This window comes from Cynoglossus semilaevis, chromosome 1 (assembly GCF_000523025.1).
Source record: "Cynoglossus semilaevis isolate Cse_v1.0 chromosome 1, Cse_v1.0, whole genome shotgun sequence".
In the NCBI taxonomy this organism is placed as follows: domain Eukaryota; kingdom Metazoa; phylum Chordata; class Actinopteri; order Pleuronectiformes; family Cynoglossidae; genus Cynoglossus; species Cynoglossus semilaevis.
Window position 1 is genome coordinate 21,249,655 of NC_024307.1, and position 18,305 is coordinate 21,267,959.

At 39.4% G+C, this 18,305-nt stretch overlaps 2 protein-coding genes and 1 non-coding gene across 3 annotated transcripts; 2 read left to right on the plus strand and 1 right to left on the minus strand.

Moving 5' to 3' along the window:
* The first annotated feature begins 74 nt into the window (after positions 1 to 74).
* On the plus strand, positions 75 to 10,232 carry prox3 (prospero homeobox 3). Its single transcript, XM_008318826.3, has 7 exons — positions 75 to 896; positions 3,804 to 3,896; positions 4,294 to 6,116; positions 6,342 to 6,449; positions 7,044 to 7,156; positions 7,742 to 7,847; positions 8,719 to 10,232. The coding sequence occupies exons 3-7, from the start codon at positions 4,296 to 4,298 to the stop codon at positions 8,890 to 8,892; spliced, it is 2,322 nt and encodes a 773-aa protein (XP_008317048.1). The 5' UTR covers positions 75 to 896; positions 3,804 to 3,896; positions 4,294 to 4,295; the 3' UTR covers positions 8,893 to 10,232.
* A 1,859-nt stretch (positions 10,233 to 12,091) lies between these two features.
* tmem179ba (transmembrane protein 179Ba) lies at positions 12,092 to 16,355 on the plus strand. The gene is made up of 5 exons (XM_008318838.3): positions 12,092 to 12,229; positions 13,763 to 13,959; positions 14,644 to 14,781; positions 14,928 to 15,006; positions 15,162 to 16,355. The coding sequence occupies exons 1-5, from the start codon at positions 12,131 to 12,133 to the stop codon at positions 15,351 to 15,353; spliced, it is 705 nt and encodes a 234-aa protein (XP_008317060.1). The 5' UTR covers positions 12,092 to 12,130; the 3' UTR covers positions 15,354 to 16,355.
* Positions 15,823 to 15,904, minus strand: trnas-gcu (transfer RNA serine (anticodon GCU)). Its single transcript has one exon. It is a non-coding gene; the product is annotated as a tRNA-Ser (tRNA).
* Positions 16,356 to 18,305: the final 1,950 nt, after the last annotated feature.

An 18,305-nucleotide genomic window follows, 5' to 3' on the forward strand; every position in this document is an offset into this window, starting at 1 on the left:
ATGTTTGGCTGTGATTAGGTGTGTAAACAATTGATATATATATTAGGATTTTTTTTTTTTTTTTTTTTTCTTGCTTATTTGGAGGTGTTTTAAGACTGTCTAAAGTCTACAAGTGTTCAGTCCCTTAAATTCAGGAAGTTTTTGTATCCCATTCTAGGGAACACATTTAAGATGGTTTCACGTTAGCTTAAAGTTCAACAATTTAAGGTTAAATTTGTAAAAATGTGTTGATAGTGTTTGCAAAAACGGTGCATGTTTTTCTTATCCTGTGCTAATGTCACAAAACACAGATAAAACTAAAATACGATGTCTTTGGAACTGAATATAGTGAGTCTTCTTTTCTAATAGAGGCGTTATTCGACATAGAACCCACAAGTTTATAAACTTTATGAGCACATTTGTGCCTTTAATTATACTAAATGATACGTATATGCATAGAAAGTGTGTGTGTACGTGTGTGTACGTGTGTGTACGTGTGTGTGTCAGTGGGGGTCATGCCAACATGGGAGGGACCGGACCATCAAGTGGACAGCTCTCCACTTCTCCGCCCACCGGGCTGCGCTGCCTCCAAACCACATAGGCAGTAGCTCGGCATGTGGATGAACATGAGCAGGAACAGAAGAGTTAACCAGGGATGAACGAACCCTGCGCTGCTTCAACACAACTACAGTGAGTAAAGGGAAGAGAAGAGACGGCTGAAGTTGGCAGGGACGACGACAACACACGACGGCTCGGTGGTACAACTCTGCCCACTCGGCTGTCACTGCCGGTAACTGCTGCGGACAGTCGACCGAGGCGGAGCGCACACGGACGGTTAGTGGAGAGGAGAAGGTGGGAGAGGGGAGCCGTGGAGGAGCGGGCACCGCAGGAGCAGCGCTCACACCTGTGACTCGAGAGTGAGTTGTCTGTTTTTTAACTCCGAAGTTTTACCGCAGCGCACACTGTTGTTAAATAATGTTTTATTAATCTGTTCTCTGTGTCCACCGTGTTGATGTGATCTTTCACACTGCGACATAATTGTCTACTGCTGCCAATTAGTCACTAGATACAACATGGCCGCGCACAGGGAGGCGCGCACAGGGAGGCGCGCACACACGCAACACTAGATAGATAGATAGATAGATAGATAGATAGATAGATAGATAGATAGATAGATAGATGCATTTTTTAAAAAACATACAATTATATACAAATACTATTAATCTCGTAGGTCATTTCAAACATGTCATAGAATGCATGTGGGTGCTGTGTTCATCAGCATCAGTGCTGCCCTCTGTCCACGTTTTCTGTTCAGGTATTTCAGGGTTAAAAATAACTGCCATTGGAGGACAGTGGTTGAGTGGTTAGTTCTATCTGCATCATGGCAACAAGGTGACTAATTGTTCCCTGTTCCCCTAACCTTTAGGTATGTTTACCTGTATATATATGTTCTTCTTGTTTGTGTGTGAGTTATCTTTAGGTACAACTGTTTTCTTTTACTGTTAAAAAAGACGGCAGGACAATTTGCCACAAGTGTGAATTTTAGTCTAAATGTAAATGATTATCTTTCTATGTGGCCATTAGGTGGCAGTAATGACACTTAAATTAAAAAAGTTGCTGTAGAATTCCCAAAAGAAGAATAGTGGTTAGCAGTATTAGCTTATATATATTCATGTATAAAGAATATTTTTGTGTTGAATAAAGTTGTTTTAAGTTGTGTTGGAGGTGTACAGCTCCACAGATCAGCCACTCCATGGCTAGCCATATTATTACTGCAATTGACCCCTGGTTCAGGCATTTCTGACCTGAGGTCAGTATTATTAATTAATCAAAATTAAACAAAAAGAAAAGCATTGTTAATCCTATATGTATACATACATATGCAATAATAATTAAAAGGAAAAAAAACAAGAGCTAAAGTGACAATTGTTTTGTATTGCCATCTGATGTTTTGTTGCGTATCTCTACAAATATGAAGTGTGTTGTAGTTAAAGAAGCATCATTTGGCTGATATTAGGTATATCATTATTAACAACTTTAAAAAAAAACATTATTTCTGGCAATTCGTGTTCTGGCATCTTAAAAAAAGTTTAAAACAGTATTTAGCATTACACATTTAGGATATGCTTTTATTATTGATTTATTGAATGAATCATTTAAAGTAATAGAACTCACTATTATTTTTTTGTCATTGCTACGTAGTTTCAGTGTGTCAATTCTACCACGCTGATATTGCTGGAGCATTATCCTTACGTTAAATGTGCTGGTCAACAGCTCTGGTTTTCACTGCTGGCTGTATAACTATGGAGCAGCTTTCCACTGGTGCTGAAAAGCTAATCTGTCTCTGCTATAAGTGCATTGGCTGTTTCGCCATCTGGGCTGTATTATAATACAGAAGAGAGGGCATTTGAATAATTGATATTTGGCTATTTATAGGAGGATTATTCTCTTCATGTTGCACCAGGGGACCACAATGTTTCAGTCTGTCTATCTACCTACCTACCTATCTATCTATCTATCTATCTATCTATCTGTCTGTCTGTCTGTCTGTCTGTCTGTGTCTGTGTTAGCTGTGCTTTTGTCTCTCTCAGTCTGTCCTTACATCTGTCCATTTATCACCATTGTCCATCTTTCCGTTGGATGAACAGCAGTGTATCCATCTGAAGTGGATTAGGGGTGTTATCAAAGCTAAGTAGGACTACTGCTAACACACAATCTCACCCACGTCTGCACACACACACACACACACGCAAACAACATGCTGTTCTCACTCCATTTCACTCCCCAAGGACCATTGACCATTGTTAGTCCTCTCTCAAGCCTCTTTTGCTCGTGTTTGTGTGTGTGTGTGTGTGTGTGTGTCAGACAGTAAATACTCTGATCAAACAGTGCTTAACAAGCTGCCGAAACTGATAACAGACAGAGGGAAAGGGACAGAGGATGAGAGAGAATCAGAGAGGAAGGAAACAGGGGGAAATGGGTGACCAGAGGGAACGGAGGTTAGGTTCCAAAATAATGGAACGGAGTTGTGTTTTGGGTTAGGGTTAGTTCAAAAGTGAGATTCATCTGACCTGTGGTTACCTGTGCTCTTGTTTTACATGTTTTTCAAATACGTGCTGTTAGGTAAATGTCGTTCAGCAAAAATTAGAATTTTCTGTTATTTTATGTATTGATTTTATGCACACATTCATTTCCCATCACTCCCTTTTTGGTCTTAATTTTGTCATATGTATGTTTATGTTTTGTTTTACACTGTAGAGAAAAAAAGGAAAAATAATGCAGAAAAAGAGGTGCGATATGTGACAAAGAGCCAGATGTTAACTCACCGCCCCCACAGTGTTTTTGATCCAAGTTTTACACTGACTGACTCTGTGTTTGAAGGACACATGATGCTACTTTCTGCCAATCAATGTGGCCCCTTGATGTCTAAATGAAATGCTAGTATAATACATTAGTCTGAAAAACCAAAGGGTTGAGCACACCTGAACTCTTTACACACTTGTGTAACAGTTTGAATGCCTGGCATAGATTTTAGTTTTGCAGCAAAAATACCGTAACACTTGTAAAACAATGCATCTGAAAAAACACACAAGGACACCACTTGATGTGGCACTGTCCAGGATGGGTATTTATCATAAAAAATATCCTTCTTTTAGCGGTTACCACGCCTGCCTTACACATTTGCCCTACAGAAGATCCTGGGTGGTTTTCACATTTTCGAGATTTTGTCAGGTTACAAAAATGGACTTAGTAGTTGTAACTGACACCCCACAGGTATAAATATGTGTGCCATAATTTTCACTATGTTTACCTCTTTTTTTCAGATCTATATAAGGACATCACGGTTCAATTCCATTACCTCTACAGTCGAAGTGACTGCAAACTCTGGTGAAACTGTGACCTGTTTTTCTGTGCAGGTAAGCAGAAGTGGTGAGACGGTTATTTCACAAAGTGCTTTTTATGGAGGAAAATGCAGTAGCAAAAAAAAGAGTAGCTCCATTCACAGAACACGCACTGGCATTAACGAGTTTACATGGAATAAGAACCAACTCTGGCACCAATGGAAACAGTTTTCATCCAGGACACACAGTGGGGAGCATCAGAAGGATTGCTTTTGGAAGGACACTTTGCCATTGCTTTATTAATGTAAAACAGAGCTGCGGGAACCACACACAATTTCCATTCATCTCACAGACATGTGTATGTTCCTGCCAAGTAAAGCCAGCTCTGTATGCATGTGTAGAGAGACCAATGTGGATAAATGTATCCTTCAAGTGTTCTCATCCATGACTCTCCGTGTCTCTCCTTCCCCAGTGATGGATTCACCTACAGATCTTTTCAGTGACTCTGCTCTGCATTCTCCTGCTTTTGCTCCCAGTTTGAGCTCCACTGATCTGCCCGGGGTTCACCCTCAACCCAGTGCAGGCCGCCCTCCTCCAGCCTTTAGACCCCCAGGGTTTTCTCTCGTCCATCACCTTCATCAGCCAGGAGGATCAAGCAAAAGGGGGTCAGGACAGCCCAACGTGACAAACATGAGCTCACGCATGCACCTGGACCCCAGAAATCTGGAGGAAAATGGTGTAAAAAGGGATGAACAACTAGAGCAACCGATTGCAGGAGGCGAGGAAGGAATTCTAGAGGGAGAAGAGAGTTTGTCGGAGGGGAAGAAGAGGCACAGTGACAGTGCCCTCTCAGCAGAGTGGGGTCAGGATGTGCTGAAAGTGAAGAGGATGAAGACCGACAGACACAGAGATGAGGAAGGAGGTAGGAGACGAGAGAGCGGGAAAGATGTGAGGAGAAGAGAAAGGGAAGAGCTGAAAGAGCAGCTGGAGGAGGCCAGAGAGAGACTGCAGCTCCTGCAGGAGAAGGTTTGGAGGGCTTTTGGTGAGAAGCATTTGGCAGACGAGGAGAAGAACAGGAGGAACAGGAGTGAAAAGAGAGGAACAACAGAGGATGGACATGTGGATGCGGTGATACTAGGAGAGGAGGACATTCCTGAAGGGATGTATGATGAGGAGGACATGGATGATGGAGAGTTGGAAAAGGAATCCTTCTCTCTTCTCTCTGTTTCTCCTTTCGATCACTTCCACAAAGGGAGAGAAGAAAGACAGAAAGAGAGGGAGAAGAAGACGGAGAGAGACGGAGGACTGCATCTGGAGAGCTTAATGGAGGGATCGGGCTTGTGGTTGGACTGTGGAGGACTGGTTAGAGGAGACTGGGATGGAGAAATAGAAGAGGAAGGGGAGGAGGGTGGACAGAAGTTTGCCCAGGCCCTGAAGCTGGAGCTGGGCAGTGCTGTGGCCCGAGTCATCGACCGAGTTCTCCGCCTTTACACCGAAACTACAGATCTCACTCCTTCCTCTCCTCCTCCTGCTATTTCTTTTCTCCAATCTAGTGGGGGAAACGAAGGGGGGAGGGGAAAGGATATGTGGATGGGACTTTTAACAAGTGGACAAGGAGAGGATAAGACAAAGGGTAAGGAGAAGGTCAGAGGGCAGGATGGAGGGCTACAGCTCCAGAAGAATGGCACTAATGTGTCTGCAGGAGAATCACATCCTACTGAACCCTCAGACCTGTCCATGCCATTGGCTGTTCAAAGATCACCTGACCTTCGGAAGTCTCACCCACTCCTTGGCCCACCCCCCCCAAACCTCTCCCTGCATCACCCTTCTCTGCCTCATCCTCCCCCTCTTTCTCACCCTCCCCTCTTACCTCCAACTTCGCAGCCCAAAGACACCTCTTCCTCTTCCTCCTCTTCCCATCCTTCCTCATCCTCCTCTTCTGCCTCATCCTCCTTTCCTGCACCTCTTTCTCTGCATCCCCCTCCCCCTCCTCCTCCACCCCCTCTGCCTCTGCCACTGCTGCACTACTCCATGCAGCAACTCTTCTCCAGAGCGCTCCACCATCCTCAGCTCCCCCACCTGCCTCCGCCGCGCAAGGACTACCTGAACCCAGACTCATTCCTGGATTTCTCACCTCACCCCACATCTCACCCCTCCTTCCCTCCGCTGCCCCTGCTTGGCCACCTCGACCCCTCGCTCGCCCATCATGCACACAGGGCTCGGGAGACGGAACGAGGGGTGCGAGGAGGCGGAGGAGCTATGGACGGGGGAGATCTCTACCTTGCAGCTGGAGGGATATCCTTTTGAAAGAAGTGTGTTTGTACCTGTGTGTGTGTGTGTGTGTGTATTACAATCATCAGTCAGACTTCTGCGACCAGCATTATGTTTTTGTCCATTTAAAAAGAATCTCTACATTTGAATTCAATAATTAAAGAAGAACTCTGGTGATTGACCACTTACTCTCCTGCTAAACTTAAACTAAAACATCACTCCCTTTTCCTTGACCGGCCTCATATCCACAGTCAGGAGGGTCTGTCCCCGTGTCACCTGAAGAAAGCAAAACTCATGTTCTTCTACGCTCGATATCCCAGCTCCAACACCCTCAAGACCTACTTCCCTGACGTGAAGGTGTGTGACCTTTGACCTGGTGATGGGGTTATCATCTGTCTGCTAAGCAACGATAGTTTATTTAACTTCATGTGTAATTTATTTACCACATGAAATAGGAAGTTATGGAAATAATATTAATGAACCACTATTCATCCCACAATGGGGTGATATACATGTGAGTCTTTGCAAATGACACAGGTTGCCATGGGAGGCGCTATTTTGGACATTCCTCTGGGACATTCCGTTTTATTTTTTATGCTTTTACAAATAGTGATGTAATGAGCAGCCAGTGTTAATGCTTATGAAACAGGACTATAACGATTTTAACATTTTTGGATTAATGTTGCATGAAAAAAAAACACTGAGGATGATATATCTACAATAATTGTTTAAAACTAAAAAAACTAAAACTAAAACTATAACTTATTTAGAAAAATTATTGAGTGATTATCTTAGAAGTTACGTATTCACACACACTTATTTATATATAAGGTCAGAAAGATTATCTAAAGTTGTAAAATGTTGAAAAATTATCACAGCATGTCTCATCACAATGATGACCCGCTCACTGCTCCTGCTGTTTTGTTTTTATGTTTTTTCTCCACTGTCCAGTTTAACCGCTGTGTGACCTCCCAAATGATTAAATGGTTCAGTAACTTCAGAGAGTTCTTCTACATCCAGATGGAGCGATTTGCTCGACAGGCTGTGCGCGAGGCTCTCACCCGGTCAGTTTGGTTTGAGGCTGGCACTGGTTCATGTTCAGCTCATTTGCTGCAAGAAGAATTTCTTTTGTTCCCTACAATTGCACATTGCTACTGAGTGTTTTTCTCTGGCAGTTGGATTTCTGCCTCAGATGTGCATTTTGCTGTTTTTGTATAGAGGAAGATATGTATAATTAGATTTCCAGGAAATTGAGGCCTGTGTTTTTCCTATGGGCATATATATATACAGAGGTGGAAAAAGTACTAAAAAAATGTAATTCAGTAAAAGTATCTTTAATTTGCTTAAATTCTACTCAGGTAAAAGTAAAAGTACCCACCTAAAAATTTACTAGAGTAAAAGTAAATAACTACTTTATTTAAAATATACTTTAAGTAAAAGTTACTTATTTATTTTAATTTATTATTATTAATTTAAAATTAATTATTATTAAAATTATTAGACATAATTGAATGTAATTCATTACCTTCCACCCCTGTGTGTGTGTATATATATGTATATATACAGTATGTATATGCTATTTTTTATAATTATTTGTTTTTAAATCAATATGAATCAATATTTTATTTTTGTCTGTTTGCGTTGCGTAGCGATGGTTCTTCCCGTCCAGGCAGAGAGAGTCAGCTGCGAGTGGGCCGTGACACTGAACTGTATCGCATATTGAACATGCACTACAACAAAAGCAACATCTACCAGGTAAATTTAAATGAATGTGTCTCTGTAGTCATTTTGTTTCTCAAGGACTTTTTCTTACAAAAATATAAATATTAGAACCATTATGTAATCATTTAGATGTTTTGTGATCACATTGTGTTAAAACATCTCTGCAGCATGCTGTGTATTTGTTTTTAAAGTTGAGAGTGTTTTAGCTTTCCAGTTGTTTTTTGCCTGTATTGCACTCTTAGCTCTATCTCTGCCTTCAGAGTGTATGTTTGTGTGTTTGTAGACCCCTCAGATTCAGAATAATTATAAAGCTGACAGCTGTGGCTTACTGCATATGTTCATATCCTCCTTAAATGGAGCTTCAATATGTTCCCACTCACTTTCTGTCGTGAAAGCCTGATGTTTTCACTCTTTTTAAAGGATGAGGGACCTTGTTTTTACTTTAATGGATGTCAGAGCCGGGTTTTTGTGAGCACTGTAGCTAGCCAAGGTTACATATGTATTATGTAACAAATGCTGCATAATATACAAATGGTTGTATGCCATGTGTGTATGTGTATGTTTTTCATGGTGCAGCCTTGGGTTTATTCAGTGTAGTTATGCATGCACATAGAAATGGAAAGAAAAAGGAAACTGCTGTTGCATCCACCTGATATTTTTGAAAGGAGGTTTACTGTGTACTTAAAAATTGTTATTTTAAACCTTTATTCACACTTTCGAGTCTAGGGTGCAGTTATACATGCCTCATTTCCTGCTGTGCATACTTAGAACCATATATATATGGTACATGTATGTTGTTGTTTTGAATAGTAATCTCCCATATCTACAGTGTGTGTTCAGAAATGGTCAACCTCTATAGAACTTCATCTGCTTGGTTCGCTGACCTTTAGTGTTCCTCCTGCAGGTTCCTGAGAGATTTATAGAAGTGTCAGAAGTGGCTCTGAGGGAGTTTTACTCAGCCATTTGGACCGGAAGAGACAGCGACCCCTGCTGGAAGAAAGGCATCTATAAAATAATTTGTAAACTGGACAGTCCAGTACCAGATGCCTTCAGGCTGCCTGGGTGTCCTGTTGGTTAATCTGTGAAATTTCTCATTGAATGTACAGATGGTGAAATATACACAAAAGAAATTTAAAAAAAAATTCTTCACAACATCCTGGATGTGTGAGAGATATCTACTGGTTGTCGTTTGTTGTTGTTTCTTTATTGATTATTCATTTATGTTTAAAAGAAAACCTTTTTTGAAAGTTGCTAAAATGTAATAAAGGGGAATTGTGCTGGGACACATGCTGATGTACTATAGCAGAATGACAAACTGAGGTCTGTGAAGAGGGTCTGGTGAATTCACTTAGTGAAGAATGTGAACATACCACTGAGTTTGTTGTAAAAGAGAAGAGAATTGTACTGCAAATATGAAGTCACAGTGAAAGTAACAACAGCGTAAGATGGAGCTAAAAGTACTGTCATTTAACCTCTTTCATTTCCCAACATCACTTTCATCAAAAGGTCTTTGTGTGGTGTGATTTGCTTTTAGAAAATATTCTGATTTGCTTTCAGGTCATTTTTGTTGAACACATACTCAAAAAAATATAAAGAATGTGCATTTTAAATATATATCTCATCTTTTTTGGTAAAACTATGAGCACAGTGGCTTCTGTCAGTGGTTTTCTCTTGCCTGTGTATCCGTCTCTGTTCTTATGATCTAATTATTAAGCTTTTGTTCATGAAAACAAAATATATTATGATCACAATAACCCGTCATTTGTGACTCTCGTATAGAGGCAATGACTTGATTTTAATGATTTTTTTTCTTTTTGTTAAAATGAGTTTTTAAATGTGATGCTTAACTCAACAGGCCACACACTCGTCTGTATATGCTGCTCTTTAAAACACTGTACAAACCGTTGTTTTTTAATGCATGTTTTCTGTACCTTGGATTTGGATTTGTAATCATGTTTATGGATCTCATTTGTATTGTTCATGTCATCCCCTGACCCTTCAATGTATATCTGTGCCTCATTTAAACTTTGGTGAAGTTTGGTGTTTGAATTTTTAACAGTGGATTAAAGTGATACCAGGCTCATGTTGTGATGAGTGGACTTACACACACACACACTCACACACGGTCTCACTGGCGTTCAGTGCCTGAAGCAAACACTAGTGCCATCGCGAGTTAATCCTTTAATCTAACAACATGACTACACCAACACAAAGACAAATGCACACAATGTCTCACTGGTGTGTGTGCTGGCTTTGTAAGAGGCTCAGTAACGAACCAACTCTGACCACCTGAGACAACCTACACACACAAAATTTACTGCAGGAAAATAACTTTTGATGATTACCAAGAAACAACTGATTCCATAGATGGAAAAAGTATTCCGGCCAACCTGTATAATTCTGTACCAACAAACCAAGTCAAAACCTTTTCATTCCCACAGCTGGTAGTCAATGAAATAGCTGCTCTTTGAATCTGATTGTTACAGTGTGCTTTGAAAATAAGTCACAGCTACACCTCAACATGGATTTCAAAGAGTAAATCAGGCCACCTCTTTGGTGTAGCACTTCTATTTACAGTATGTTGCTCTTCTCGCTTAACCTAGAAGACTACACTTGCTTTCTGCATTTCATGAAAAAGAAAAATTCAAAAAATTATTTTTACAAAAATCTTCACTGTACTAACAAAACAAATCCTCATTGGTCTGAAAAGATTGTTATAGATTTATTCACGCTACTGAGGCATCAACAAACACTTGATAATGATTAACCTGATCATTGTATGATTGATAAGTATACATTTATTTGTAATTTTTTATTAATTTATTTTTATTATAAAAATGTATATTAAATGTCATATTTTGGTTTACAGATTAATACATTGCTTTACTGTCCTGTTAATGTGCTGTTAAACTTTTCACTCACATTGGATCCTTCAAATAAAGTAATAGGGATTATAGTTCTTATAAATTAAAGATCCAGTTGTAAGTGAGAGTGAGACTAAAGATTATTTTAGTAGAATGAAGCAAAGTCCAGTAATGTCACAGCTCAGATGCAGAGAAATGAAATGATGTCAGACACAGTCAGCAGAAGTGGAACATTTAAAGCCGTCTTTAACATGGCAAAGTCATATGACATAAGGTCACACGGTTTGATTTAACAGTGATCCGAGACCGAGTTACAACCAACACACACACACACATTCCAGAATGACATTCCCATAATTATTCCATCACGTTACTCTGTATTTTTTCTCTTTCCTTTCATATTATTGATTAATTGTAATGCACTAAGTAATTAGTATACAATACAGTAGTTACAATTATATAAAGACAAGCTGCGATTGAAATCTGTGTCGATAGAGGGCACCTTGTGATGTTTGCTGACTTACCTCCACCATATTCTGCCTTTTCCACATCCTTAATTCTCTATCTGTCTACATCATTATTAGACAAATCTGACCTCTGACCTGGAGAAAATGTGCCTGTATAACTGCCACTGTCCAAGTTTATCCACAGTCAGTGTGACAAAAGAGGATTTTCACGCATTTATCTGCGTAACTTTCCATGCACGTGGTTTAGCTCTAAAGAATTCTTCTTTACTGACAGTTTGGAGTTGAAGTTTCTGTTGCAGTGGCTTCAAGGGGACGTTTGTCTAACTGAACTGGAAGAAGAAAAAGATTGAATTCCCCTGTTACAGCAACTGTTTCTCACCTGCAGAACTAGAATCTAATATTTGTCAGACTGTGAGCGGAAAAGACAGGTGAGTGGATATATATATATATATACAGTTTTGAGAAACACTGATGATATTATATATTATTTATTTATGCAGTATATATTCCCTCTTGGCTAGTTTTTAACTATTTGAGCTCACCTTTATGTATTCATATATATTGTTTACCTGAGTTTAGGTTTAATTAAATTAAAATAATTTTCGTAGCTCAAGATGAGCTTTTTATGAAGTTTACAACCATGTTTTCCCAAATCGGCCTGACTAATTGGCTTAACTTAATAGTTTGGCAAAGTTAATAGTTTGGCAAAGTTTGTTTATTTTATAGGATGCTTGTTTTACTGTTCATTATAAATGCACCCATTTAATACTTTTTCAAAGATATCAATTCAACCTATTAATATTTATAAAATATTTATATTATTCTAAAATATATATTTGTTCTTTCATTATTTAAAGTTTCAAGAGAATCAATTGTTCAGTACAAAAGCTTTTAAGTATAGATTTTAAGTATAAACCGGAAGTTCTGGCTCTGATACTATGGCTAACTTCGTCACTGCTAAAGACAGTCTCCTGGAAGCTGGGTGATGATGGCGCTGACCGGGCTGCTGTTGGTGGAGCTGGGTCTTTACGCCAGCTGCTTCGTCTGCGGGATTGTGGCTGCCGCGTCCGTCACCATTGTCCAGGTGAGTCTATTTTATGGAAACAAAAATAATTTTAAAAGACATACATGTAGTTTTTAAACTGCGTCTTCCGGGTAGTCACACCTCCGTAGTCGTCTGTAAAAGTTTCAGTTTAAGTTGAAATGAAGAGCGAAGTTTAAAATGTTAGTTAAAATGTTAATTAAAGGGTTAGTTGAACTTGACAGTGACGTTTTAAAGGTTCACGGTTAAACTGTCGTACAATTTCACGCTTCCCCCGTTGTAAAAAAGTGATTTTAAACAGCGACATGTTTTCTGGGCTCATGCGTTAACGTCGACATTACAACACAAGTATGTTGTCTAAATTAAAAGCATAGACGTTTAGCATTTCAACTGCTTTCTTTTTGTTGAACACTTTGATCCCAAAAAACAACGTTGACAGGCTGTAAGAGTCAAAAAAGTGTCTTTCAGTTAATGCGCGAGCATGTGACAGAACGTGTGCGAGCCTGCATGTGAAGGTGCACTAACAACAGTCATGTGTCCTGACACTGATCCTGGTCTTCTGCGGTCATGCAGCTGCTTCAGAAGCTCCACACAAATGTGGATGAAGTGATAAGAATTCACAGTCACTTCGTCAGGAACATCATCATCTGAAACCAGGTTGGACTGACTTTTGTTGGTCCTTAGGCGGCCATAATTGTTGGTGGCATAGATTTGTGCAGATGCTGGAACGTTCCTTACTTACAACAATGTCCGTTTTGAAAACTTCAGTGTTACAAACAATAGACAGTGTTGTGTGAGGGAAGGGCTGAGAAAAGTGGACATCGCTGGATGTTAAGAAGATGTGATGATGGTGATAAATCCCTCATATCCTTTGTTTCCTTTTTTTCTCTGTAAATGAAATTTACAAAACACTATTAGTGTGGCACATACACTGCTTTAATGTATTAATTTAAATCAGACAGTGCTTAAAGGGTCTAGAGTGGTGGGTACCTGTGCATAAAGCCATAGGTTCAGGGTGCAAATGCAACAACCCCTAAAAGAGAATTCTGTGGCTAAAACAGTAGCATATCTCTGCGTGGTGACCTCTGGTGAAGGGAAAAGTCAAAGCAGATAATTGCTTTATGTCAGTGTTCATGCCTTTTAACCACTGTGTCCATCATTAATGAATTCTTGCTTTATTCACAATTTAACAGCTTATGTTTAACCGGTCCTAGGGTGGTTCCTGAAAATGAGTGGACCTGGTTCTGTCATCTCCTCTCCACCTAGCATACCACTTTTTTCACCTTTTTGTTGGATTAGTATATGTACATCGAACTTTAGACCATGGAGTCTTTCCAAACCTGTTACATCATCACATGAATAAACATTTAAACTGGTGTCACGCCAACTTTATTAAAAATGTACTTTGAACAGATGATTAAAATGATATTTATAACAATAAAGAAAAGGGTGCCTGCCTTTACTTCTCCTTTCCTTCATTGTGTCTGTGACTGTTGTTGACAAACTGAGGCAGCAAAACAAAGCACAACTAGGAGGAAATCAAAGTAAAATCTCTGTCTTCTTTTAATTTTCCAGGGTCATTTTGGAGGTCAGTGTATTCTGTATGGACTCGTCAACTACAATTCCACTGCAGGCCTCATCGAGGTGCAGTCGTCCAGCTCCCTGTCAGTCTGCTACTTTGTGTCGGCCGTATCTGTCATGGTGGCCGTGGTATGTTTCTCTCTGTCACTGTACTGGGTCTACACACTCTGCATCGACGGCGAAGTCAGAAGGTGATGACAACACTTGTGTTTTTCATTCAAACTGAACTGCAGTTTGTGTTTGCGTTTTTAAAATTTCAACTGAAGTATTTGTTGGTGTTGAACCTTTCACCCTGAGTCAAATGCGTTTATTTTTCTGTAATTTCTCCTTTATAGGGGTTTTACAGCAGTTTGTATTAATTTGATGCTTTGTTATGTTCTCAGTGTCATCTCCTAGATGCTGTTAAATGTCCAGTATATAAATGTTACTTGGAATTTTTTGTTTTCCAAACTTGTTCATGAAAATATTAACACAGTTATTATTTATGGATTCTGAATGGTCATTGTAATTATTTAATATTTACAATGAAATTGCAATATAATTGTCATATAATATTACAATATGTTTAAGAAGCAAAAGTCACTGATAAAAAAGTAGTTTAAGATTTAAAGGATAAGGAACTTTTGTTGTCGAATTTCCAGGACAAATTTTACGGCAATCACAGGACGTTAAATGTAGAATTTGCTTTCTCACATACATTTCCTGCCTTTTTACACACACTGATACAGCATTAGAGAAATCAAGTGGCTTTAACAGCTTTTGTTTCAAAAATACATCAGAAAACGTAGTTTAAAATAATTTCCTCATTCTGTCAGCGGTTCTTTTATGCTTTGTATAAAATAATACCTTCTCACACTGCTTCTGTTTTTCAACAGAGAGCGAGTGTGGATGAACATCATTATGGTCTTGTGCGGAATCTTTCTGTTCTTCCTGCTCATTGCAGGCTGCATGCTGAAAATCGGACGTGACTCGCTCTGTAACTCGATCGTCAGTACTGTTCCCAACATTACTAGGTGAATACAAATCTATGAGAATAAAACTGTTTAAGTAAACCACTGTCGTTCTGTCGATGGAAACCAGTTTGATTGGACAGCAAAGTCAACTGCATCATTTAAATATTTGCAGTTCTTTCTCTAATTCATAATTTGTCTATGTCCAGATGTGAGGAGGCCCAGACAAGGAATTGGGTCAGTCCACTAAACGGAGAACGGTTCTACAACAGTCTGTTCAAAGCTGAGGTCAGCATTGTGTTCCCCTGTGTTATTATTCTTATCTTTGTTCTGACAACCTAATTTCTGTAAAATATTGAATGAGGATTAGCCTTGGATTTGCAAGAATGACAGCTGAAAGAGCTTAATGTTATGTTTTGTGTCCTATGTCCTGCATGTCTCAGACGGCGGTGTGGGTCAACTTCTTCTTCTGGCTCATCATTGCCGGCTTGCTCATCGCTCAGAGGAGGCAGACGTCAATGTTGAAAGCCTTTACAGGAGGCTACAATGGGCCGGCCGGTGGTCTTTTCGGTGACCCGGGGGTGACTGCTGCAGAGACTGAGCCTTTTTTCAACCGTCCTGCTAGGCCCCAGTGAGGACACGCGTGATAGGAGGAGTTAGGAAATAAAACGAACACAAAGTCAGGATAGAGAGTAGAAATGGGTAAATACACTTCGCATATGCTCGTTTGTTTTTGTTTTTTTTCATGTATGCTCATGCTAACAAAAGCTTCAATGTTGCTGTTTTGCAAGTTTATGTTTATACTGCCATCACCTGGAATTAGGTCAGGAATTAGGAGTGGAAGAGCAGGATCTTCAGTTTTATGTGCTGTCATTCACAGTGTTTTTCTATTATTATTTTGCACTGAAATGAATCATACGTTTTGAAAGACGTGAACATAGAGATTCAACGATCTTCTAGTTTTTATGTTGTATTCATAAGCAACACAAGCGACCCCTAGTGGTTGCTTGTTTTATGCCTGTCACCTGACCGGCCCAACAATATGTTCAGAAGAAAGGTTTGTTTCCGTGATTTAGAAACGTCAAAAATAAATGTAGTGTTTTTCGACGAGGATGGGATTCGAACCCACGCGTGCAGAGCACAATGGATTAGCAGTCCATCGCCTTAACCACTCGGCCACCTCGTCTTGTGAAACATGTTGCTTTTGCTGTTGAATTTTATCTCGCAGAGAGCAAGTACAAAAATCTCCACTTAAAATTTCCTATTTATTGCAGTTCCCTTGGTAAATTGTTGGAATTTTCACCAAAACATACAGCTATGGGCCTGTATTTACATAACTTACTTTAGACGTTCATTTTCCCATTTACCAGTGAATTTTTATACCTCTATTGTGAAAAGCATGTGTGATCCTGCACGGGTTGTTCTACTATATGACATATAGCTTCATTAATGTGGACAGGTTTTATTTATTTGATTTTTGAAAAGTCTGATTCAAGTGGAAAATCTCTCTTGATAACAGTTTGTTAGAGTGATTTGCTCTGTACAATGGTTTTCAATGGAACGCACGATCGGATGTTAAACGAGTCGCATTGCGTCGTTATGCTTTTCAAAATATTAAACAGAACAATTTAAACATATTAAATTACTGTTTCGTTTTTCTAATTCAACGATTCAATATTTTTTGTTCAATAACTGTTCAATAAGTTTTATTTATTTTTATTAAAGTGTTTAACTTTATTTTTCAACTGAAAAGAGCCTGAAAGGTGAGACGGCGGATGTGTTGAGCCCTGCCTCCCTCTAGTGGTGTCCGAGTAGACCCGTGGATGAGAAACAAAAGTCAGGGTTTTAAGGTGTTTCATATTCACTTCTTTTCTAAGGGTTTTTACACTCATTTGATTGAAGCATACGGACGCTTTTTTTCTGACCCAATTTTTTTGTATTTATTACACAAGTCTTTTATTTCGTTAATTGTGTTTTAATGACACTGCTCCCTTTGGTTATGTTAGTAAATGATGATACAGAGAGCAGGCCAAGATTAAATGCAAAAGGGCCAGTGGATAAAGGGATGCAGTATTACAGATCAAAATAGACAGAATTAGCTTAATCTGATTTATCTGTACCTAATTATATAATCTCTGTGGATTAGCTGACCTTCTTTGAGTCCGCGTGTAGAAGATAACAGATCACTGAAGGAGGTGGCTGAGAGAGAAAGGAGTCTGGATTGGAAAGGAGAAGAAAAACGTAATGTAAAGCTATATTTTGTTATTAATAACGTCAAAAGGGCTAGTTTAAATATTTTTACTCAGTTTATTAAAATTGCAAAGGTAAATTTACTAAGGATATCGAGAATAAGCGGAAGTTGGACGACTGACTGACTGACTCGAGTAAGTCTACGGTGAGACTTGGTTTTATTTCTTCTCCTTTATCGATTGAAACTAATTAGAAATGTAGACATTAATGTTTAAAAAAAATGGAACAATTTGGAAGCATGAAGTGACCGATGCAGTGTAGCAGTGGACAAAAATGGAGTTTAATCCTCTTTGAGCCACTTCATTCTCCACACATCAAATGTTCTGTTACAAACCTGTTGATCTGTGCTGGGCTGGTGAATGTGAGCTATTCATTCACTTTATCTACTGTTTTGGCAGAAGTGTTGCAGTCCACTGCCAAAACAAAGATTTCCACAGAACTATGCAGAACAAAGCAGAGCAAAGACAAACATTAGTTGGGGTTGGAAGAAATGCCCCCTAAACATTTTATTATGAAATACATTTCTTCTTTACCAAAGCAGAAATAGCTGTTTGCCAATAACAAACGTAGATGAAAGGTTGCCTACTGTAGATCGCTATTGTGAAAATATCTAAGGGAAATGCTAAGACTTAAACAGTATAAACATACTCTAAACATAGAGATACCCGATATGTCAAATTATAACTGAAATAGATAACACTAATGACAAACACTCACGGTGCAACCCATACAGTATGGGTTTGTCTGTATGTACTGTATTTTTGACACAGGTAAAGGACAGTTGATAAACATGCTTGATTCACTGTTCATTTTAACCAATGACCTGTGACCTTCCTGTGTCCAGAACATGTCTGGGGACCAGAGTGATTCTGTGGTCCTGAGCCTAGAGTCTCTGCTAAACCATGCCAAACTGATGCAGACCCAGTGCCGTGATAGCAGCGAGCAGCTCTCCGTGGCTACAGCGCAGCTGAGACTGGACTGTGCTGGCCTGCAGCAGCAGTGTCAGGCCGCCCAGCTGGACATGGCCCACATCCGCAGGCAGCTGGACGAGCTGATGGACACCAAGGCTGCCATTGAAGCCAAGGAGAGGCAGGCACGTAAACTCAGCAGGCAGCTGTGAGGATAATAAAGAGGAAGCGGACCTGACACTAATATTATCCTTTTTCCAAAATTTAGGATAAGGATTTGTACTTGAAGAGTATGTGTATTGGATAATTAAAAGAGAAAAAACTCTAAAAAAGTGAAGTAATAATAAAACAAAAATATTATACAGCATTGTTCAATCATGTATATTTATTGCTAGACTGATTAAGTTCTACAAACTTAAACCAGTACAG

What these genes read in the sequence shown, in the direction of transcription:
- prox3 (XM_008318826.3), top strand. Translation starts at nt 4,296, where the DNA reads ATGGATTCACCTACAGATCTTTTCAGTGACTCTGCTCTGCATTCTCCT. An exon ending in GTGCGCGAGGCTCTCACCCG is followed by an intron (nt 7,157 to 7,741) that starts GTCAGTTTGGTT and finishes TGCGTTGCGTAG; the next exon opens with CGATGGTTCTTCCCGTCCAG. An exon ending in ACAAAAGCAACATCTACCAG is followed by an intron (nt 7,848 to 8,718) that starts GTAAATTTAAAT and finishes TTCCTCCTGCAG; the next exon opens with GTTCCTGAGAGATTTATAGA.
- tmem179ba (XM_008318838.3), top strand. Translation starts at nt 12,131, where the DNA reads ATGATGGCGCTGACCGGGCTGCTGTTGGTGGAGCTGGGTCTTTACGCC. An exon ending in ATCGACGGCGAAGTCAGAAG is followed by an intron (nt 13,960 to 14,643) that starts GTGATGACAACA and finishes GTTTTTCAACAG; the next exon opens with AGAGCGAGTGTGGATGAACA. An exon ending in ACTGTTCCCAACATTACTAG is followed by an intron (nt 14,782 to 14,927) that starts GTGAATACAAAT and finishes GTCTATGTCCAG; the next exon opens with ATGTGAGGAGGCCCAGACAA.